Raw genomic sequence first — 24,122 nt, forward strand, 5'->3', positions numbered from 1 at the left:
CTTGAAGAATTCAGTCCTACAACACACTTAGATACAATGGACTGCAATCAGAGCCACTTTCACGCTTGTCCTACCTGGATGGTAACAGAAAGCAGAGGCTACTTGGGATCTCTACTAGCAAAGATGGTCAACAGTCTTGATTAGAGAAATCTACCACCCATTCTAAAACATACAAAGCTACTTCATTATCCTTCTTCAAATTATTCTTACAATTCTTCTTTGCCAAGCTGCTCCCCCCAAAACTTGACAACAATTTGGCCAGTGGTGTGCTGAGACCACTGCCTATCACGTTGACCAATATGGTCTTGCTGTTTCCTTGTCCTCCCTTGTCTGTCTCTATCCACCAGTTGTCTTTTATCTCATACTTGGACTGTAAAATGTTTGGAGCAGGGGCCATCTTTTTATCCTGTGTTTGTGTAGGACCTAGCACAAGGGGGTCCTGGTCTATGACTAGGACTTCTAAGTTCTATGATAATATGGATGATGATAACAACATAATAACAACAAATACTAAGGAAATTGTTGCATGATGGTGGAGATTTAGACAGACAAATACACACCCTCCCTTCTCTTAGCAAGATAAACAAGATGGTGGCAAAACCAATCTCTGATGTGACCCGTTAACTGTCCTGGGTGCATTTCATAGAGGCTATGCTGCAGAGACAGTACTTGGTGGTATGGTAGATGACTTTGCCCTTCTCACAGTCAAAGGAAATACCTGTTACGGAAACATTATTATTGGCTGGAATGTTCTACAATATGAGTTATTTAAATGAAAAATACTTGCAGTAGCAAGCAAACTGGATTTCCATGTTAAAATGGTGTACCATTAGCACTATATACAGCTCTTATCTCTGTGTATTTTAGAGGTACAGATTTTTGCTTTAAAGTAGCCAATATTTTTATCCTATTGGGTTTTTAAAGGTATAAATCCTCCATTTTTGTCTTTGGTGTTTTTAGCATTTTTTCCAATGAAAAAAATGACTTTCCTTTTAAAAATGGAAATGCATAGTGTACCCTAGAGCTCATGATATTTTTAATTTGTTTTAACTGCACATCATTATTTCTGAAAACCAGCTACTCCACGTGTGCAGTGATATTTTTTTCTCATTACATTTTTCAATATACCATATCTGTATTAAAATCATCATCTTTGATATGAATGGATACAATACATTAAAAGACATATTAAGAATGAGATATGGTAATACAGGGTGAAAATCCTGAGAGGAAATGAACCCTACCCTAACACTACAGTTAAAGAATACCAAAGCTCTGACTTACATGCACAAAATCAAGGAATTTCTTCTCAACCTTTTGATGTACAACACGTCAAAATCAAGGCACAGTAGAGTGAATTAAAGATTCCAACCTTAAAACTAAATCTCCTTTTTTGATGTTATTCAGATCCTTCATATTTTTCAGCACAATTATTTTAGGGCCCAATCCTAGTTCACAAAGATAGACATTTCCCCACTGAAAACAAAGGAAAAAGCTGTGGTCTTAGAGGTTTTATTTTACATATATTTTTTCTAAAGATAAATAAGGCTTTTAAGTGGATTGTTTAAAAACAACAACAACAAGTGTTTATAAGGTGGTATTATTCCTAAAAGCCTCCTTTAATGCAATACTGCTTTGCTGCTGCAAAGGAAGAATAAACATTTTTGTGACTATATATTTTTTTTCTTTTGTAACCATGGGTCTGAATCAATTAAAATAGCTCAAAATCAACTCTGCAGATGCAAAACCAAACAAGCTATGGCTTGTACTGAACAAAAGTTGAACAAGCATACACAAACTTCCATACTGCAGAAACTGCAATTATTCAATATAATATACAATGCAATACATTAATTAATAAGGATTAATAAACAATTCTCAATAATTACTTTCTTAAATGAAATGTCACTTAGGATAATAAATGTGGTTCCAAGTCAAATCTATTTTTGCACACATCAAACCTAAAAAAAAAATCTTACTAGGTTTCTTGACTCAAGGTAAAGTAATACAGATAATGAATTTATTCTCTCTCCTCCCCACCCCGACCCCAAAACATATGGTATGAGCTGATATGATATAGGATACCTTAATGACAACTGCAAATCACACCTTTTTATTGATTTAAGAACCTGATTTTGCATTCCTTGCACACCCAAAATACCTATTTAAATCTGAGGCACTTTGGAGTGTACAATGAATGAAAGCTCTGCTTCTAAAATTTTGTAAAGAAAGCTAAATGGGACTAGGGTTTCCAGGCATCGAAAAGGGACCCTGACAGCTCCAAAGTCCGGTTAGCTGCAGCACCAGTGAGACAGGCTGGCTCCAGGCCCAGCTCCATGCAGCTCCCAGGAAGCAGCAACATGTCCCTCCAGCTTCTAGGTGGAGAGGCAGCCGGGGAGGATCAGTGCATTGCCTTGCCTGCAGACACCACCCTAACACCTGGCTCTGCAGCCCCCTCTGGTCAAGAACCATGGCCAATGAAAACTGCGGGGGAGGCACCTGTGGGTGGGAGCAGCACGAGGAGCCCCCTGGACACCCCTCTATGTAGTAGCCATCAGGGTATGCTGCCAATTCCTGGGAGCCACCTAAAGTCAGTGCTGCCCGGAGCCCACACCCCAAACTACCTCCCATGCCCCAACCCGGCCCTAGCCCGGAACCACCCAGCACACCCCAACTCCCTGCCCCAGCCTCCTCCTGCACCCATAACTCATTTCTGGCCCCTCCCCAGATCCTGCACCCCCAGCCGGAGCCCTCACTCTCTCACAGCAACCCAACCTCCTGCCCTAGCCTGGTGAAAATTAGTGAATGAGGGTGGGGGAGATTTAGTAACAGAAGGAAGGAGGATGGAATGAGTGGGGCCTCAGAAAAGGGGTGGGACCTTGGGAAGTGGTAGACTAGGAGGTGGGGCAGGGGTGTTCAGCTTTCTGCAACTAGAAAGTTGGCAACCCTAATAGGGACATTTAAAAATGTACTCACTTTATATTTAACTTTTAACAATCCTACCACCACCAAAGAAACAAACAAATATTTATGAAGATAAATCCATTTTATTTCATTATTAAAAATCAATAGGGATGTGCCAGTCATTTCCCCTTCTCTGTCTATTGAGGAACTAATCCCATTTTGCACAAAGACAACCCTCCATGCATAGTGTGATGCTGGCAGTCCCCGTGCCAGCTCATGCCAAGGTCCCAGGCCCCATGGAATACTGACAAATGCATTGCTGGAAACCAGTAAAACTTACCTCTGTGTTAGTATTTTTAAAATAGATATTAGAGTTATAAGAATGTGTTTAATTTTTAAACTTTACGGAATGCTTGTAGGATGTTTCATGTATTAATCCAATCTATAATATCTATATCCCACGTATATTATAAGGTAATGTTTACATGTTTTCTCTGTAACTATAAAAATTTTTGCTAAAATGCTTCACCAGGACAGCTGCCCTAATACAGCCGGGTTGCTTTAGTGCAGACACTCCTACACTGATGGGAGAGCTTCTCCTGTTGGCATAGTTAATCCACCTCCTCAAGAGATGGTCATAGGTAGCTATCTCCCATTGACAGCACTGGCTGCACAGGGAGTTAGGTCAGTATAACTTTGTCACTTAAGGATTTGGGTTTTCCCCACCCCTGAGTGATGTAGTTATACCGATATAGGTGTGTCATGTACACCTGGTCTAAAACTGTTAATCTCCAAGTGTCAGGGAGAAGCATTACCAAGTGTGAAATGCCAGTTTATCACAAGAGATGTTATCTCCTCCCCAACACATGGTCCACAGACATCACACAAGCCATTGTGGACAAAAGACTTTGTTGATTGCTTCCCTCATACCCTTAAAGAGGGTATATGCACAAGTTCATCTCATCACATCTTAAACCAGAGAGAGTAGAAAATTCATGCATCTAAGGCCTGGTCTACATTACATTGTTAGATCAACACAAGGCAGCTTACACTGTGAAAAACAGTGCCAGTATTCATGCACTAACAAGGAGAGGACTAGAAAGAACTGACAATGCCTGTTAAGGAGAAATTGTTGTTTCTATGCTGTCTGGACTCCAAGAGGCAAATATTCCTAAACATAAGCAAGAGATTCCCAAGCTTCTTAGCTTGGGTTAGCCCTAAAGGACATAAAAGCTTGCTTATTATAGAAGCTTCTATTATCTTTTAAACTTAAAATGGTACCTCACTTGTGTATGTTTATCTGCTTTAACCTTGTAAATAACTTATTGATTTTCTTAGTTAATAAACCATTAGTTAGTTTATTGACTACAGTACAAGTGTTTTCTTTGCTGAGAGATCTGGGGTGTGCTTGACGTGGGATAAGTGACAGGTTCTTTGGGACTGGGAGTAACCTGAATAGTGTTGTGCTTTTTGGTATAATGGACCATCTATCACACAGATAAGCTTGCCTGGGTCGCAAGATAGACTGGAGTAACCAAGGGGGGGGGGCTGTTTGTGACTCCTTGTTAAAGCTGTAGTATCGCTTTAGGAGTTCACACTTCTTACTAAGTTGGTGAACTCTAATTATATAACACACAACTGGTTTGGGGTTTGTGCCCTGTTACTGGACAGTCTGCCCTGAGGTTGGCAGTCATGTTCGTGAGCCATTACAGACCAGCATGACACATGGATATTGCCCTACACATGTGGAAGTAGAGGGTCAGTGCCTCTAGATGGACCAGTGGAGTGCTCATGTACATTGTTTTCCCTGGCACCCAGTGGGAAATCGACTTACAAATTATTATGAACTGAGACTTTTCTAACTTTTTGACAAAGCCAGAAAGGATTACTAATTAGGGACACACAATACTGGTGAGAGCAGCAGAGTGCTTAACAGTCACTTCAGAGGCACAATGCTTCTCTATAGATGGTCATGCACCTGTATCTTCTAATCGGCTTTGGTATTTCAGGCCCTGATTCAGCCAGGTATTTAAATGTGTATCACTTCAGGTACACAAGTAGTCCCAGTGAAGTCAATTTGTGCATGTTAAGCATCTTGCTGAATCACTGGAAATGTGAATCCAGGGAATACTCTGAGATCTGGTGGGAAAATGAGAGATTAGGGAGTTTGGGGGGTCAGACTTACTGTATTTTAGGGCAAGTCTACATTTCAAAGTTAAGTGGACGTAAGACAGCTTACGCCGAGCTAACTATGGAAGCGTACACACTACAATGTGCCTCCTGCTGCTTTAACTCGCCTGCTACACCGACCTAATAAAACCACCTGGACAAGAGACATATAGCAGGGGTTCTCAAACTGGGAGTTGGGACCCCTCAGAGGGGCACGAGGTTATTACATGGGGGGTCACAAGCTGTCAACCTCCACCTAAAACCCTGCTTTGCCTCCAGCATTTATAATGGTGTTAAATATATTAAAACACGTTTTTAATTTATAAGGGGGAGGGGTTACACTCAGAGGCATGCTATGTGAAAGATGTCACCAGTAAAAAAAAGTTTGAGAGCCACTGGCATAGAGCCTTCTGTGATGGAGTTGGAGTGACACAGTGTCAGTGTAGACACTGTGGTGCTTATGTCACCCTAAGTGGACTTCAGGAGGTGTTTCACAATGCCCACCGTGACCACTCTGGTCACAGTTTTGAACTCCACTGCCCTGCAGCTAGATACACAGGTGAACGGCCCTCCTTCTCTAAAGCTCTGGAAAATTTTGAAATTGCTCTTCGTCTTTGCTTGGCATGGAGAGCAACTGCCCAGCTGACCATGCCAGATCCACACAACAAACGTGCTCCTGCCTGAAATACATGGGAGGCAGTGGATCTTCTGGGTCTGCGAGGAGAGGAGGTTGTGCAGTCACCACTCTGCTCCAGCCACAGGAGCTTTGATATCAATGGCCAGATCACTCATGGCATGGCAGAGAAGGGCTATGACAGGGACATACAGCAATGCTGTGTAAAAATCAAGGAGCTGAGGCAGGGGCACCAGAAGGCAAGGAAGGTAAATAGCTGCTCTGGTGCAAAGTTGCAGACATGCCACTTCTACAAGGAGCTGCCATCCTCAGCAGTGATCCCGCTTCCACTGCCAAGAGCCCCATGGATATCTGGGGGGGAGACGCTAGGGTCACTGGCCACCGAAGTGAACCCAGAAGATGACATACTGGACGAGGAAGAGGAGGCAGAGGAGGATGGGGAACAGGCAACAGGGAGGTCTGGTGGTGTGGTGAGCCCGGACCTCTTTTTGACTCCTGAGCACTCTACTCAGTCCCAGCAGTCCAGCTCTGGCAAGCATGATGTAGGGGAGGGAACCTCTGATAATTACTCTGTTTCAATACTGGAGGGGCACATCTGGTCATGTACTGCTTTTTTTAATCAGGCTACAAGAGATGTGAAATAACCAATGCAGGATCAGTTTCTATCTGCTCTCATTCCCCTGTACAGCTAGGCAGAGAGGGCCCTGCAGAAAAGTTTGTTTATGCACACTAGGATCTCCAGTGAGATCTCTAGGAACCTTTCCTGGAGCTACTCTGCAATCCTCTACCAAAGGTTTCTCAGGAGAGCTGCTCTGTGTCTTCTCCTGTGGTAGGAAACTTTGTCACACCACTCAGCAATTACATCAGCAGGCACCATAGCACCACACACGCCAGCAGCATATGGTCCCTGTCTTCAGTCACGCACATGCAGGAGCTGGACCCTTGCAGCCTCGGTTAACCTCTGGAGTGAGATATCAGCTGCAATCACCCCCATCTGTGGAAAACGGTGCCAGTATTCAGTACAGTAGCCCTATGTGCTGGTACTGATACTCCATGGGTACCCCTCGTTTTGTCTAAACTCACCCCCTTGCCTTCTGGGCCACACTCACCATGGCTGGGGATACCACCACGCTGTGTCAATGCCAAGGGAAACTGAGATAGAGGTGCTTGATACTTGTTTGGATCCAGGGCGTAAGTTCACTGACAATAATATCTCTGTTTATTGTTTCTTTATCAGATGCAGATGAGCCCTTGATGGTCTCCTGCATACTGGCAGAGCACTTCACTCAGATAAGGAAAAGAAAATGGAAGAGTAAAGCAGACATGCTCAAGGAGGTGCTGCAGTCATCTGGTGCTTTGAATTGTGAGCAGAGAGCATGGAGGAAGGCAGTCAGTGAGAAATTGTGGAGGGATAGTCAGGATAGGAAACAGGGGCAGGAACAGATAATAGCGCTGCTCAGGGCATAAACAGAAATATTGTGGTTCCTGATTGAACTTCGGGCTGAACACATTTAGCATGCTTCCTCCTGCAGCCCATACAGAACTGCCTTCCTGCACCTCCCTCCACTGTCCCCACCCACATTCTTTATTTGATCAGGGGTGTCTGCAGTATCCCAGGCACTCCACTCCATGGGACAATTTGCAGAACAATAGTTGGACATACAGAGAACTCTGAAAGCCTCATTGGCAAATGTGCTTCCCCTTTAAAAATACTTTTCTCTGTATGTAAAATGTTAGGTTACCAATACATAAATATGTTTGCATGGGTGTGGAATAAAAATGTACTTATGGATAGTGAATGAATCATTATTATTCTCCAATATATGATGACTACTGCAACATTCAGAGACAGTTCCAAGAGGTGCATTTGCAGTGTTATAGTAGCACACACATAGTAATCATTACAAGGTTTATACCATGGTACAAACAAACAAACAAAAAGCCTGGCTAAACACATTATAGTGGCCCATTGTTAAAATGCTCCTTCAAAGCCACCCTGACCAAATGGCTCCCCATTGAGCCCTTCTTACAGCACTGTTCAAAAGCAGCAGACTGCTGCTCCACTTCCACGGTCCACCCCTGGGAAAATTTCTCTCCCTTTGATTCACATATATTATGGAGGGCACAGAAGGCAGCTATAACTATGGGGATATTTTCCTCATTGAGGTCTAACCTGCTGAGGAGACAGCACCCCTTTAAAGGTACATTCGACTGTCATTCTGCACCTGCTGAGCCTGTTGTTGAAGTGCTCCTTGCTGCTGTCAAGGTGTAAGGTTTTATGAGCCACAGAAGCAGGAGGTAGGCTGGGTCTCCCAGGATCACTATTAGCATTTCCACATCTGCAGTGGTAATCCTCTGATCTGGAAAGAAAGTCCCTGCTTGCAGCTTTCTGTACAGGACTGTGTTCCTAAAGAGGCGTGTGTCATGCACCTTCCCTGACCAGCCCACATTGATGATGGTGAAATAATCATGGTCATCCACTAGTGTTTGCAATACCATAGAAAAGTAGCCCCTTCTATTGATTTACTCTGTCATAAGGTGGTTTGGGGCCAAAATGGGGATATGCGTGCCATCTATTGCCCTGCCGCAGTTAGGAAATCCCATTACTGCAAACCCATCCACTATTTCACACATATTGCCCAGAATCACAGTCCTTCATAGCAGGAGATGATTAATGGCTCTGCACACTTACATCACTGCAGCCCCCATAGTATATTTCCCCACTCCAAACTGATTCACTACTGATTGGTAGCATTCTGTCATTGCCAGCTTCCACACAGTGATCGCTTCTTGCTTCTCCACCATTAGTGCAGCTTTCATTTTTGTGTCCATATGCCAGAGGGCTGGAGCAAGCTTCTCACACAACTCCAGGAATGTGGTCTTTCACATCCGAAAGTTCTGCAGCCACTGGTTGTCATCCCATACCTGCATAACAGTGCAATCCCACCACTCAGTGCTTGTTTCTCAAGCCCAGAGCTGATGGTTTACTGTGTGCACCTGCTCTATGAATGCCAACAGCAATCTTGAATTGTTTCCGTCCATGGCACACAGCCATGCAGACACCACCACATCATCATCATCATCATCATCCTCACAGCTCATGAAATATTGCAGGGATCAGACCCATTGTGTTCATAACGCTCATCACAATAAGCAGTGCAGGATCCATGCTTTCTGACAGAGATGGCAGGCAGTCATATCAACGTGACCTTTTTTTGGTTTGTAGTAATTTAGTCTCTTTCTGGTTTTCTTGCACCTGTTTATAGCATTCACTGTTGAAAACAACATGACCTATTTTCCATTGACTGTTATTATAGGTTATTCTATCATCTTAAATACTTTTTACAGTTGAGATTACAATGCAAGTAAATCTGTAGTCCCAATTATTACAATAGGACTCAATGTTCTGACACAAAAATGTGGGGGGAAATTATGTAAGGCTTCACAGTCACAGGTCATAAGCCAGAATACAAGCTGGTATTTCTGCAGAGTAAGGGAGATCCAAGTCTTATTCAGTTAAAGTAGTTTAAAGAATATTTTCAAAATATGAAAATACAAATGATTTATTATCAGCTGGCTCACAGCTTAATTACAACACCTATTATTATAGGTGAGCCTATTAAAAATTAAGGTTACTTTTGCTTATTCAATTTTGATAAACCACTGGCTTAAACATTTTATTCAAATGCAACATATACAATTTATATGTAGACTAAAACATTAATAATTAACAATCACTGTCATAAAAATTCCAGTACTACATTCTTGTTAAATTAATTAAAAACTGGATTATCACTTGCAGCAGCAGGTCTTCTCAATAGATGATGAGCATCAATGATTTTTTGCATGACAACATATTATAATTATAACATTAAATAATGCCAGAATTGCTTAGCCATTTTTAAATAACATTTTTGATAAATAACACCACAATATATTGCAAGTACCTCAGAGTATCCAATTTATTTTCATTCCTGCAAATTAAAAATATAAGATTCTCCCCTGCCCCACCCCAGGCTTCTGGATCACTAGCCATCACCGTTCTTGGTTGGAGACTTGTCTCCCTCCCTCCTAGCTGGGGCATTTCCAGGCTGCACAGATCTCCACTGACACTGTGATACCTTCAGCAAGCTGGACTGCCTAGTCAGGCCAGCATCTGCAATGTGCTAACTCTTCAAATGCTATGAACAATGTAATTTCCAGCAGTTATGAGTTTCCACACAGCTCTTTCTAAGCAAGCACACCAATTCTTAAAGTGAAAACATTACAGAGAAAACACATTAAAACACAACAGAAAAACCTACACCAAGGGTAGGCAACTTATGGCACGTGTGCTGAAGGCGGCATGCAAGCTGATTTTCAGTGGCACACACACTGCCAGGTCCTGGCCACCGGTCTGGGGGGCTCGATGTTTTAATTTAATTTTAAATGAAGCTTCTGAAATATTTTATAAACCTTATTTAGTTTATATATAACAGAAGTTTAGTTATATATTATAGAATTATAGAAAGAGAACTTCTAAAAATGTTAAAAAGTTTTACTGGCACGGAAACCTTAAATCAGAGTGAATAAATGAAGACTCGGCACAGCTCTTCTAAAAGGCTGGTGACCCCTGACCCACACACACGCTAGAAAGTTTACCAGAGATCACCCCAACTGCAATCTCAGACTCTGGCTGGTGTCAGTCCTTCCAACAGTACCCTATGTTTTGGGGACCCCCCTTGGAGCGAAGGTTCTGTCTGTTTGCTGGATCAGAAAGGTGACCCTGAGTCAGTTTAAACTCAGGCTTTTTATCCAAAAGTCCTTTCTTTGTCTGGGGAATCCAGTTTGAACCTATGTATGTGAGCCTCTCCAGGTGGGGGGTACCTAGACTCTAGAAGTGCTACAACCTGAGTGAATTTGCCTAATCACCCTGCACTGTTCTTAATTCTGGAGGAGCTGTAGTCACCCTCCCACACTGAATTACATACAATCCCTGGCCCACAGTAATATACAGACTTAGCTATTGCAGGAAATTGCTAGTCACAAGATTCATAATTAAAGGGCAATCGCTGTGTAACAAAAAAATTGTTCAGATCAGTGCTTGAGTCCTAAAAAAAAGACATGCCAAAACAACACTTCTGGCACTATCACTCAGAAGTGAGGGTAATGCAAACTGAGGCAGCTTCCCATGGGTCTGGGGAGAATTGTGAGTCCCATGGCAGCATGTTACACACTGTACCCCCTTTTACAGTGTGCCTTGGAACTGCTGCCAGGGGCTAAGCTATACTGCGACACCACCAGAGCCTCCCCGCCAGTGCTGGCTGATCCATCAGTGGTACAGCTCTCCAGACAAATCCCTGGTACATCCTGGCAGTGGGCAGAGCAGCCTCCCCTTTCCTGCAGTCAAGCGTGGGGTTAAGGGAGTGACACTCACCCCCAGTGTACTTCTCAACTCAGCTGTGCATGCAATTAGCGGGGACTGTACTGAAGCAGGGAGCTCTGGGCTGCAGTGGAGGGGAATGGCAGAGGACACCAGAATAAACCATCCAGCCTGTGACCCCAGGCTCCCCTATCATAAATAATAGCATCAAAAGTGCCTGAACAGAGTTCTGGCTCCCAAAATGGTGCTGGAAAGGCATTCTGGAGCATTCCAGCACAACTCAAGTCCTGGTTTAAAATTTACATAAATATGAATGTGGAAACATTATTATTAGAGGGAGCAGTACATATTTCTGTCATTGCAGCTCTCAAAGACTGTCCTGGGCTCTGCTGAACAAATGTGGAAAAGGGACAATTCTTGCCTCCAAGGGCTTAGAATCTAAAGCACACAAACAGAGCAAGGCTGATGAGTATCTAACATACAGGCAAATTGATATGGTGAAGAACTTGCACCGCTTTGTTTATTAGTTATGCTGTTTATGTGTTTGCCTTTCCAAACTGGGACAGAAGTGGGGAGTAGGGAAAGGTTAGAGGAGAAAGAATAGTCAGATCTCCTCACCTGCCTTATTATGATCAGCAGGCACAATTTTGTAGGCATCATGACAGGGATGAGTTTTAAGGAGGGATTTGAAGGAAGATAAGGTAGTATCTCTATACAGAATTTACTGGGGAGATTTCCCAGGCATAAAAGGCAGTGTGGAGAAAAACTGTGATGTGTTTGAGTGAGAAGCTGACTGATGGACGGTACATCTGGGAACGCTGACAGAGATAAGATTGAGGTCGATGTCACAATAAGTTACTAGGTTAGCTAGATGGGGTGAAGGCTAAGTTGCAAAGAGCCATAAAATTAAACAAGAACCTTGTGCCTGAGGAGGAGGTCTTCAGTGGAGGGATTCAAATGGGAGGGGAAGGGAGAGAGGACGTGGTCGGAGCGACAAGGGAGGCAGATGATCTTCACATATATAGTGATACTTTAAATCCTTGAGGGGGAGAAATCATATCAGATTGTCAAACAATAGATAATTTGGTACGTACATTTGTTTCCTAAAATGCACACATGGATCAGAGAACAAAAGAAAGATATAATCTATTACATTGAAATAATGGCATGTGGCTTGTTTAAAAAATCAATTAGCGAACCTTAGAAAATATTTTAACACACTTTTGTAAGAAAAAATAATGGGCCAGGTTTCTGCTCTTTTTTGATTAAAGTGCTAATTTCAGTGGTAATCTTTGTGTTAACAGAGAAAGAGGATAGGAAAACATGGCAATTTTTAATCCGCAGTTATCATGAAGACAGAGATAAAAGCAAGGCATTAAAAAAAATGTTTCTACTCGTGGGGGATCAAGGTTTCATCAAGATAAATGTTTCAGCCAAATAGAATAGGGGTAGATTGAAGAGATTTGCAAAATAGACGTCAAACATCTAAAACTCAGCAGGGAACCATTTTATAACAATTGCTTCATGGTTGCACAGCAGGTTTGGGGGAATGGTAAAAAAAATAGTAGAACTAGCAAACAATTTTTCGTAGCTTTTTGCTCTTTGTTTCCTTTATTCATGTGTGTCTTAAGATACTTGTATTTCCTTTTGTTAAAAAGGTGCAATTAACAGCGCCATTGGAAACAAAAATTCTATTGATAAAACCTTAAGAGCAACTTACACAGTATATATGCTCATTTGTACATACAGAGCCATGACAGCAAAAAATTTAGAGTTTTATTAGGAGATCTCATGCTGTTTTGTAAATAGAAGCAGTGAAGCTAAGTAAATATCTTCTGCTCTTCAAAAATAAATCAGTGCCAGTATGATTCAATCTCCTTACAAATCTTTTAAACAATAAAATACATTAGAAAATATATGTTCAAAAGTGAGTAGAATGGAGTGGAAATATCAGAGAGCTGACCCAAAGAAGTAAGAAAAATGTTGGCATTGGACAAACAGGGATATTCATAAAGGACTTAAGGCATAACTTAGTTCACAGAAACTGATTGCTTAATGGCCAAAACAGTAGCTAGAAATGTCTTGGAGCAGGCCGATCAATTTAAAAATTGTATCATGGAATACATATGGGTTTAATGATATTTTTATTTGTCTGCCTGTATGGAATCTGATTGCAAAACAGAATAAGCACAAGATACTGACCTGCCTACAACAGACAACACAAACACTACCAAAAGAGGTAAGAATGACTACTAATCTCATTGCATTCATAATGAAATGCAAACCCCATCTCTTCAGCTAAGGTTTCCCCAAAAGCAAGTTTCACACACACACACAAGCATGCCACACATCCATTCTCTCTCACCCTCAACCCCCACCCCAAGCGGTTTCGCCTACAGACTAGGCAGAAAGCGGGATTGCTATTGTTATTTCCATTTTTAAATACTTCGGAGGTGTTCAGCTATGATGAGAAAGTGATGTAGATTTCAATGTTACCAGATCACTGATGGTAGTGCAGTTTTAAAGCCTTCAAAATATGTCAAGTGGCCACGTTCTGAAGAGATGGGGTGGCAGAGTAGAACCTTGCTGGACTACATGTGAGAGCAGACCAGCAGGGTAGATGAACAGCTACACAATACCACTCTGAACTATTCAGGAAAGAAAGAATGGAGTTGCTGAATAACCCATTTACTTCTGCCAGATGCCACAGTCTTATCAGCAATATTTTGTGGTCAGCCATAGAAACAGGCTCATTGTATTTTGGGAAGTCAACAGAAGAGATAAGACGTCTCAGTGAAATGTTGTACCATGCACACTGAAAGAATGTTCAGAAACCAGTATTTGCCAGCACTGAAAAAAGTGTATGGCCTTTTTTCACTCACGTAATGTTTCTCTGAGAAATGTTAATTGCTTATGGTAGAAAGTTACAGAAATCATGTTGAAAGATGATCGATCTCTTTACAAGTGGCATGGTGGTGCTAATAGTAGAGATGGTAATGGACAAAAGTGCTTTGTAATGGACACAGAATACAACCTTAACTGTGGAGGAGCTCTCTCCAGAATTATAATTGTACAACCCATGATTTTAGAATTTTAAAACAATGGATAAATATAACACACAATGGAGACTATAGGAGACAGTAACTTTTGTCTTCATCACCCAGAGAAAAGACAATGGGGTGAGGAATATTTATATGTAAAGCATATTATGGTTTTACACCAAAATGTTCCTTATAGAGTTAATACATTTTAAGGCTGTAAAGGGACCATGATGATCATCTAGCTTGGCCTTTTGCATGACACAAGCCACAGAATTTCATCCAGTGATTCCTGTTTATTATCTTTGTTTCAGGTTGGGTTTGAGATAAATATCACATATAACACATGTTCAAGTAAAAAACATTTTTCTTATCAAAACTGTTTATCCAAATAATATTCTTACCCAAATCAATCGTTTTGTATTATGGAGTGTACTTTCCATGGTGCGTTAATGCACAAGCCCAATGTTATCAAGAGAGTAATGCAACTAAATGGGTTTATATGCTAATGTGTTGTGAACCTTTCAAATATGTAGCTTTGAATATATGTACGTAGAACTATGTGTAAACACAGCACTCTATAATGGATACGGTTATCCTTTTAAATTAAATATTTGCAGGTAATAATACTTGCACAAACTATGCTGTGCTGCATTATTCTTAATAGGTGGAGCGAAAATTTTCCAGAACTGCAGAATGTCCCCATATGATTTCTCTGTTTCTGGTCCCACCTTGTGCAGAAGAAACAAAGAATTTCATTTGTGGTTTTGGCCCTTTGTGACTGCATAGGTGAGCTAACACCAAGTGACTGCATTTTCTGAAGTTCATGGAACAGGCTAAAAGGAATCAACCCCCAAATCAACCTTTTATTGTGATCTCTAAAATTAAGTGCTAAGATTACTGATGACTGATTCCATGGGTGCTATAATAGTAATTAACTATAAAGATAAATAAGGGATGTATCATAAGCTCATCACTAACCACCCTGGGTTAAGAGAAAACTTTTCTTTAGGAATGGTTTCTTGCACCTTTCTTAGAAGCATCTGGTATTGGCTACTTACAGATAGACCACATTATAGCAATTCTTATCTTCCTATCTCTATATAATATCATTTGACTCCTAACGGTAAGGTTATTCTCACCTGTAAGAAAGAGGAGCTCAGTAATGTATTTTTGTAACTTTTACTGTGTGTTTTAATATAAAGTGAATTCCAGCAAATATTAGACATTTACTGATGCCCATTCAGCAAAGGCCAATCAAAGAGGAGGCGAGCAGTCACACAAGCATGCAGTTATATGAAGTAAATGCCTATGATCCAGCCTTCTTGCAACTTCACTCAGAGCCCTGAAAGTGGGAGATGAATAACCCTGCTTCTTAATTTTATCCTGGAAAGGATGAGTAGAATTCAGCAGAGGAGGATAGAGTGCCTGGAAAAGACACAGGAGATGTATGGATCCAATTTTGGAGACAGTCACAAGGGTCCATTAAAGATTACCTCTAATAGGAACAGTACTGATAGGGACTTTAAAGATACCCAGGTCAAAGGAGATTCTCAGTTAATGAGGACAGGACCGGCTCCAGGGTTTTTGCCGGCCCAAGCGGGGAAAAAAAAAAGCCGTGATTGCGATCTGCGGGAGCTCTACCGCCACTGCTTCAGTCTTCGGCAGCAGGTCCTTCCCTCCGAGAGGGAGCGGGGGACCCGCCGCCAAATTGCCGCCGAAGAGCCGGACGTGCCGCCCCTTCCCTGTGGCCACCCCAAGCATCTGCTTGCTAGGCTAGTGCCTGGAGCTGGCCCTGAATGGAGAAAATGCATTAGTGTTTGGCATTTGCAACAAATGCTGAGATAAAGAGTTTGGAGGTGCAGTGACTGATAAACCTATGCTCTCTTTCGTGATGCACTTGTGTCAGTGTTCTACAGAGGTCACAGGGGTTTTGCCAGTGTTCCCCAAGAACAATGATCTTTCCTCTGAGATAAAACATTCTGTGAAATCTGAATGATCTCCCTGTGGTTTTCTACTCATTTGATCCAGGAAAATGGAAGAGCCTGTGTTTGAACTAAAATAAAAGGGTCTTGGAGGGTCCCATATGATGTTGCCAATATGTGGGCTTTTACAGATGTGGAACACTTGTGGTGTAACACAGCTAGGAAGGGGTGGGGAATTTATGTTATATAGATAGATAGACACTTATCTCATAGAACTGGAAGGGACCCTGAAAGGTCATTGAGTCCAGCCCCCTGCCTTCACTAGCAGGACCAAGTGCTGATTTTGTCCCAGATATCTAAGTGGCCACCTCAAAGATTGAACTCACAACCTTGGGTTTAGCAGGCCTATGCTCAAACAACTGAGCTATCCGTCCATATCCTGCAAGTAAACAATAAATTCCACAATCAGGGTTGCTTCCAGTATACTGAGCCAGTAAATTACAAGGCCTGGTGGTAAGGACAAGAGTTGGCGGAAAGGTTTAGAGGTAGTTTCTAGATGAAACAGTGCTTGTTGGGACTTCAGATGGTTCTGGGATAAAGCGAACTCTGATTTGATGGAAGTGACAAGAATCGTCCTTTCCACGGAGCAGTGGTGCAAGAAGGGGATGTGAGAAGCATGTTACAACCACATGAAGCTGCATCATGTTTCCAGGCACTCTGAATTTGCATCCTTCAGAGGCTGCTGGAGTCTCTTAAATGTGCCCCAAGTCTCAACTGGCTCCTGGAGATTTTCTAATTTGGACAGCAAGCACCTGGGGCCAAGTGTTCACTGCCTGCTTTTTTCTCTGAGATAAATAGAACTTAATTAAGTATCTGATTCAGTATGCTGGAGATGTCCATAATTTAATCAAGCTCTTAATGAAGACTGAATTTCATAATATTAGTAACAGTACATCAAAAGGTGGGGGTTATGAGGACTGCCAGCAGTCTCAATAATACACCTTGGAATGCTACAGAACAGAGAGACGGGCAGGCAATTTTATATTCTAGCTCTTGTTAAAAAATGGGGCAAGTCCCACTCATATTAGTGGGAAAAGATGTGGCTGTCAGAAACTGGTTGGTATTTGAACAAGTTTCTATCTTATCTGACAAATGTTCCCAGGCAGAGGTTAGCAGAGTACTAAACTTCAGTATTGGATGCACCACCTGTTGTGAGCTGGAGGACCAGCAGCAGAAATCAATTGCTAATAACAACCATCTCCCACACAGTTATTTACGCACATCTGGGACCTTTGGAATAGGTAGAAGTGTGGCTTCTGGAAAGACACCACCAGTGACGCACTTGAGTGGTATGGTGTTTATATGAATACCTGTGAGTATGCATAGTTCTTTTAACTATTATGACCAACTCCCCCGACAACTATTGCAAAAAGCTAGTATATATGTAACAGCTACAGAAAAAAAATAATGAAAAGTCAACACTTGCCAAATGTGACCACATACATCTCCTATTATAAACATTAAAGAAAAATGTGGTAATCCCAGAACACAACTGTATGATAATTGTAGGCAAATGCTAGCATTTTAATGGTGACTATTGTATGTAATTACATACTATAGCTGAACTCATATTTAAAAACCTACAGCAGTAATATTCTTTATGGGGAAATTAACAGGACTTAAGAATGCCGCCCCTCAGCGACTTTTACCACCATCTTGTTTCTAGTTGTCAAAAACAAGAAAGTTCCCCAAAGTGTTGTTAGGCCTTGATTTTCTAAGGTGGTGCGTTAGGGTGACCAGACAACAAGTGTGAAAAATCGGGATATGGGTGGGGGGCAATAGGAGTCTATATAAGAAAAAGACCCCAAATTCAGGACTGTCTCTATAAAATTGAGACATCTGGTCACCCTATGGTGAGTGCACCAGCAACTCCCACTGACTTGTAAGAGAGCTGAAAGCATTCAGAACACATAGGAGTTGCTCAGCCCCTTGTAGGACTGAGTCCTTAAAACTTAATTTTTATTGTTTGTAAACAACACTTCAATAGAAAGCAAATGAAACTTAAGCATCATAAGTGCAAATACGGAAGATATAAAATGCAAATCATAAAGAACACGAAAGGAGGACTGCTCAGTGAACGTGACAGCTAATGTAACTTAGTTTGGGAAATTCTCCACTAAACATATTGTATTTAATATGATGGGTCCTGTGATAATTTAAGGTACATGTTATATCTTTCTTGATTTAAAAAATAACACAAAAACCAAAAAACTCTACTCTGATTTTCTTTTGTAAATCTTCAAAAATTTCTTCATTTTATAAAACCTGCATCATTTCTATAGTACATTCATTTGAGGATAAGGCAAAGAAACAGAATAATAATGTATCCTTTGAGAATATTTGTGGGTTTCGAAAAGTACAGCTGAGCACCTTTCCTAGGGCATCTAGGAATTAAAATATTGTCTTTACCATCAGAATATCTATAGTCAAACCCAGTTAGGGAAACCTCACAAATAGCTATTTAACTAGATAGAGTCCAGGCAGTAGACCAAGAAAAACACAGGCTCAGTAGGAAGTGATGCTGCTGATTTAGTAGGGGAGATTCTTCTCCATAGGTCACTTGTCCAGCATGCTGGTGACATAGAAGCAGCTTAAGGCCACTTGTGCTCCCACAGCTCTTTCTAGAAAAGTAGTGTGGATGTTGACAACTAGGTCTTAGGGGATATTAGCACCCCAAAAATCAAGGTTTCCATTAACAAATATAGGAAACACTGATTTTGGAACAGAATTTTGTTTATCTCACTTTATTAAGTGAACAAATTTAGTCGTGGTACAAAACTACTCATTGAGGCATTATTCAACAGCTATAATTTTATTTTTTAGCTTTATCTCCCCCCAGCAACGTGCGGGAGACTTTGGCAAACCAGTAAAGTGCATAAAACCACTATGGCTTATTGTTAAAAAGCAACCTAGTCAGCAAGCTGTGAATTGATCATTCAGCAATCTTGGCTTGAACAAGGCAGGAGGGGAGAGGGTTTTGGGTGCCACGGAAAGGGCAGCTTGACCCCCCGTCCTTCCTGATAAGACTTGTGTTGAAGTTGTTGATACATGCATTTTAAAAAGAGCAGGAATGTTTATTGGGGTCTCAGAGCTGCAGACTCTGGAAAACCCACACCTGGTTAATCGATAGTCAGAAGGAACCTCTTGCTTGAAACTGCTTACTTAACAAGGTTTCTTTAAGGGACATGTCATTCTATGACAAATGTATAAATAAGGGGAAAAAGCTTGAGACAGTTGGACTCGTTTGGGGACTCTTTTGGACTCTCCCTCTGGATACATCTTGCAGTCCCCACCAGCAGACAGAAGATTTGGCCACTGGAAGCCTGCTGCTGTGTCACTCGAGAGTCACACTCAGCTTTGGTAATTATCAAGGGTTGAGGGTGTTTTACTAACTTGCTGCAGACGTGCGTAAGTGCTTGAGACTAGTAAAGTTTAGTTTTAAGTGAAAGCACTCTTGCATTGTCCTGTTCGTGCCAGCCATCTATCGGTCGGACGGCCGTGTCTCCTGATTTATTTCCTGACACCTCCTTGCACAGAGTAAAGTTACCAAGAGCTTTGGGTTGAAACAACCCCAGGAAACAGTAGAAGAAGTTGCCCTTGAGAGGTGAAAGCTCAGACCAAATTCCAGTTTCAGTAATTATCTTTTGCCTATCTCAACTCTCCTGCAGTTTCAACTACACAGGTTTTCGTTTACTGCCAGCTTTAAATTATTGCATAAGTTTCTGGTTTATAACCAAAGCTGAAACCAAACAGGTTTTGCCTGTGTTCACAATGTTATCTAAATTTCTCACATCTGTTATTATGTTTATTAATGCTGGTTATTTAGGAATTATGCTACAAAACCTATTTAGGAGTACAAGCTCTTATTTATCTTTTCCCTATGTAAGCCTGTAGGAGTTTATTGTTTGGAGTATCGGTCTCAGTAAGTGCCTAACCTCTCTGAATTTCTTACGTGATTCTTTGTGGATTTGAGCACTTTCGTCAGGGCAGCCATGACCTAGGCAGATATCAACGTGTTCCTGTGGTTTACTAAACCTGGATCTTGTGTGTGTCTTTCCTTAGTGATACAACATTTTAATCAGGGTATCAACCTACTGCCATCATTTAGGTGTCTATATTAGTCCTGACTATGGAGTGTGCTGTTACAATGATAAGAACATGGATATGGAGAAAAATAATATGAATTATCAAGGGAGGAACATTGCCAATTAGTAGTGAGTGTTTTAGAAGAACAGACACATAGTGACAGCAATATAGAAATTACTGAAAGGCCTGAATCCAATTGTCTTGGAAACTTGCCTCATTTCTTTTCATATACACTACATCCAATTTACAATGCCTTTTCACTGGCTGGGCATTCACTGGAGATTTTGGTGTTAAATCAGCCCCTATATAATGATGTTGTCTAATCCATTTTTGGGCTTAATTAAATAATTGTGAACATCATCTGAACTCCTGTTAAAAATGCACTGATTGTTTGAATGTAATTCATCAATTCCCTACTGTCTATCTCCTTGCCAAGTTCTTTTTTATTATTATTATTATTTAATACATTTTCAGTTTTGAGCTATAACAGGAAGTACCTTGAAAGAAACTGAAATATCAATGTTCATGTTGTGTAAATGATCTTGTCAGACTTTGTTGATTAAAGTCCTTCTAAATGTTTTCAGCATTATTAACACAGTAAGTCTGTATAACATTTCTAAGGATGGCAGGCAAGGAAGCCTTTCCAATATCCTCATTTCCAATTCATTTTAATCTGTATATTTATTATCCCTGCATTCTTTTCCCTTCCCCAAACTGATGCCTATTACTGCTCAGACTGAGCTTGCTTTAGAAGAGAAGTTTCTAAGAACGGCCCAGATTAAATTTCACTACTGGACACTCAGTTTCTTATTCTCTAGCCCTGAAACTGATTTTGTCCAGAGTTGTAAGCGTCACCTTCTTGGCACAGTAGGGTATTTATTGGCCAAGGTACAAATAAGTATCAGAAGCAAATGATTCTGTATTTTGTCCTCTACAGTGAATCACAATTATTCAGCTGGCTGGGACTATCACTGAAGATCATTCTCAGTAGCAAACCCAAGCGTGTCTGTATTTCACTTCTTGTGGAAAGATAATTAAGTACAAACCTGGCCACTATTAGAAAGAGCTGCAAGGTGTACTTAGAATCATAGAATCATAAAAGATTAGAGTTGGAAGAGACCTCAGGAGGTCATCTAGTCCAACCCCTAGCTCAAAGCAGGACGTACCCCAACTAAATCATCCCAGCCAGGGCTTTGTCAAGCTGGGCCTTAAAAACCTCTAAGGATGGGGATTCCACCACTTCCCTAGGTAACCCATTCCAGTGCTTCACCACCCTCCTAGTGCAACAGTTTTTCCTAATAATCAATCAAGACCTCCCTCATGCAACTTGAGACCGTTGTTCCTTGTTCTGTCATCTGCCACCACTGAGAACAGCCTACCTCCATCCCCTTTGGAACCCCCCTTGTTTGCCTATGCCCTCTACATTGATTCAGTTCTGGTTTGCTAGCTGAAAAATAAAGCCACAAGCATCCAGGGAGCTCTATGTTTGGTCTCTCTCATTGAACTCTTGAATATTTCTATGTAAGCCTTGTAAGATGCCCAGATGCTAGTGAGATGAATGTCAGATAAATGATAGTAATAGATGACACCAAAATTGTTTGAATAATTCATATAAGCAGGATTCAGTGAGAGAGAATGGAGTCAAAACATGGGAAACAGAGCAGCAACTTGTTAGAAAGGTTTGGATACTTGCTGTTCAAATAGCTAAAATTCTATTGTATTTAATATACTTATTACTCATTTGTAGATTGTAAAGCAAGAACAATTAGAAGTACATATGTTATTTTGCATATTTACCAGGCTCGGAAGGCAAACCAAGAACTACAGTGCTTTTTCTTAGAATTCCCTTGTGTATGACTGGTAAAGACTGAGAGTATAACTAATCTCCCCAAAATAACTGGATATTGAGATGATTGACTACAGCCCTGGTCCTAAGATAGTAGATGTCAACAGAAAGACTTCCATTGAACTTTATGGATTTGAATGAGAACCTATACATATCAATATTCATTATTAACTAAGGATCGTACAATATCTGAGCCAAGTCTGCAATCCTCATTCTTGAGTAATAAGCACAGGATTAGGTATTTTAAAAACCCTATATGTTAATGCATACACAGAGAAAATATATTATTAGGATAGGTTATGTAGCAGTTTTAGCTTTTTTCTCTGTAATTTAATTTATAATATTGTACTTACTGTTGAGACTGCAGGTCCCTAATTTTATAGCAATATCTGATATAAACTCCAATTTAGCAGTTATTATATTGCTTACAATTTCTGACACATATCTATTGTCTCATGGCTTTTCCATATCTAGTAAAGGAAAGAAAAGTTTGGCACCTGTCACTAGCCCTTGTTTGTTTCATCTGCTCACAATGACAGATCTGAATAAAGCAGAAGATTTTAGTAATGTGACAGCCACTTACAATAGGCCTTGGTCAGTGGCCTATACAGAATGTAATTTATTGTTTTGTGACAGTTTCAATAATAGTGATGGGAAACACAAGGGACAGAATGTTAGAAAAATTGCACCTAAAATGGGGAGAAAGTGTTTTATGTTACCTCCTGGTTAGCAGCAGCTAGTTCTTCTTCCAGTGCAGAGACTCTTTCTAAAGAAACCCTCAGTCGTTCCCTTACCTAGAAGAAAAACCAAAATATGTGCAGTAACGTGATTTCTATCAGTCTTTAAGGTTTATATAATCTGCCATAAACACTACAGTACAATCTGCAGGTCTGTTTGCAGGTATGTGTATTGTGTCCTGAACACGCATGAAAGAGACGTTAACTAAGAAAGCCTTTTAAACCTTACTCTGAGAAGAGTGAAGCCACATGTGTGAGCATCAGGTTACAACCTTTAAAGCCTAACACTGCTACCATACAATTTCCTTTTAAATCTATGAAATTGTACAGTAAATGCAACCTTCTAGAAGTAGACAAGACACTAAATATAAGAATTTATTGGAACAGTTCCAGAGGAATGGTATGGAAAAGAACTCCTGAAAACACATTAAAGTCCATTGTGTGAAGAATAACTGGTAATACTAATTTAATTTATCAAACTAATTGAAAAACTTTTGTGCAGCACTATTTGTAACTGACCAAGTTAATCCTTGTTAGTAAAGTTGTTCACTTTATTTTATCTTTGCAAAAAGTTATTAAGAATCTACAAAATATATTTCCTATACACAAAAAGCTAATGTTGTGTTTGTAATAAATGAGAGTTTATTATATATGAGAGAAGACATTATTATCCATTTTCTGGGCTTCCCTTAATACTGTCTACGGCCCACACAAAAGGTCACAAGAAAGTGATGTGACTTATTCTATACAACTGAAGGCATACAAACTTCTACTTGTTTGAACACTTATTTCATATCCATAGGTAATGCTGAAAGAAATGCTAATCAATTAAGAACTTCAGGGAAAATACTTCTCTTCTGAGCTCCTGTTGTCCTTACTGATGAAAGCGGTATTTTGCAAATGCTTATAATACATACCTAACACTACACTATTCACAAGAACTAATAACAAATAGCTAACATTTAAAACGGTACATATTAGCACACTATTGAAGTTACTTATTGTCAACACTATGCTGCAATGTGTACACTTATTTAGTCTTATTTTTAGTTAATTTCAACATTTGATTTAAATAAGTTGAGACAGCAAATACATTTGCAGAAAATAACAGCATCATGGAAAGTTATTCAAGTTATATTAATTAACATGTAAAGAAAACCTTGTAGCAATTTAGATGAAATAAAAGATCATGTAAGCCTAGGGTGTATCTTAAACTAGTTGTTGCTTGCACAACACTATTTGTTTTAGTTAATTTGAATAAAATATATATTAGCATATTGTTTTAGTAAAAAGGAAAAACAAGTTTAACTGCAGTAAGAACATGCTAGGTATGTTCACATAATTTATTCAAATGATCTAAA

General features: G+C 40.4%; 1 protein-coding gene across 9 annotated transcripts in view; it reads right to left on the reverse strand.

The window, feature by feature from the left end:
* The window catches only part of PPFIA2 (PTPRF interacting protein alpha 2), a 655,361-nt gene that overhangs the window by 218,534 nt on the left and 412,705 nt on the right, over window positions 1-24,122 (reverse strand). For all 9 annotated transcript variants that reach the window (XM_050934433.1, XM_050934482.1, XM_050934424.1 and 6 more), the window contains one exon: window positions 22,744-22,818. In XM_050934433.1, coding sequence (XP_050790390.1) covers window positions 22,744-22,818 — 75 coding nt within the window. The remainder of the gene's footprint in view (window positions 1-22,743; window positions 22,819-24,122) is intronic.

Source organism: Gopherus flavomarginatus, chromosome 1 (genome assembly GCF_025201925.1).
Source record: "Gopherus flavomarginatus isolate rGopFla2 chromosome 1, rGopFla2.mat.asm, whole genome shotgun sequence".
NCBI classification, from domain to species: Eukaryota; Metazoa; Chordata; order Testudines; family Testudinidae; genus Gopherus; species Gopherus flavomarginatus.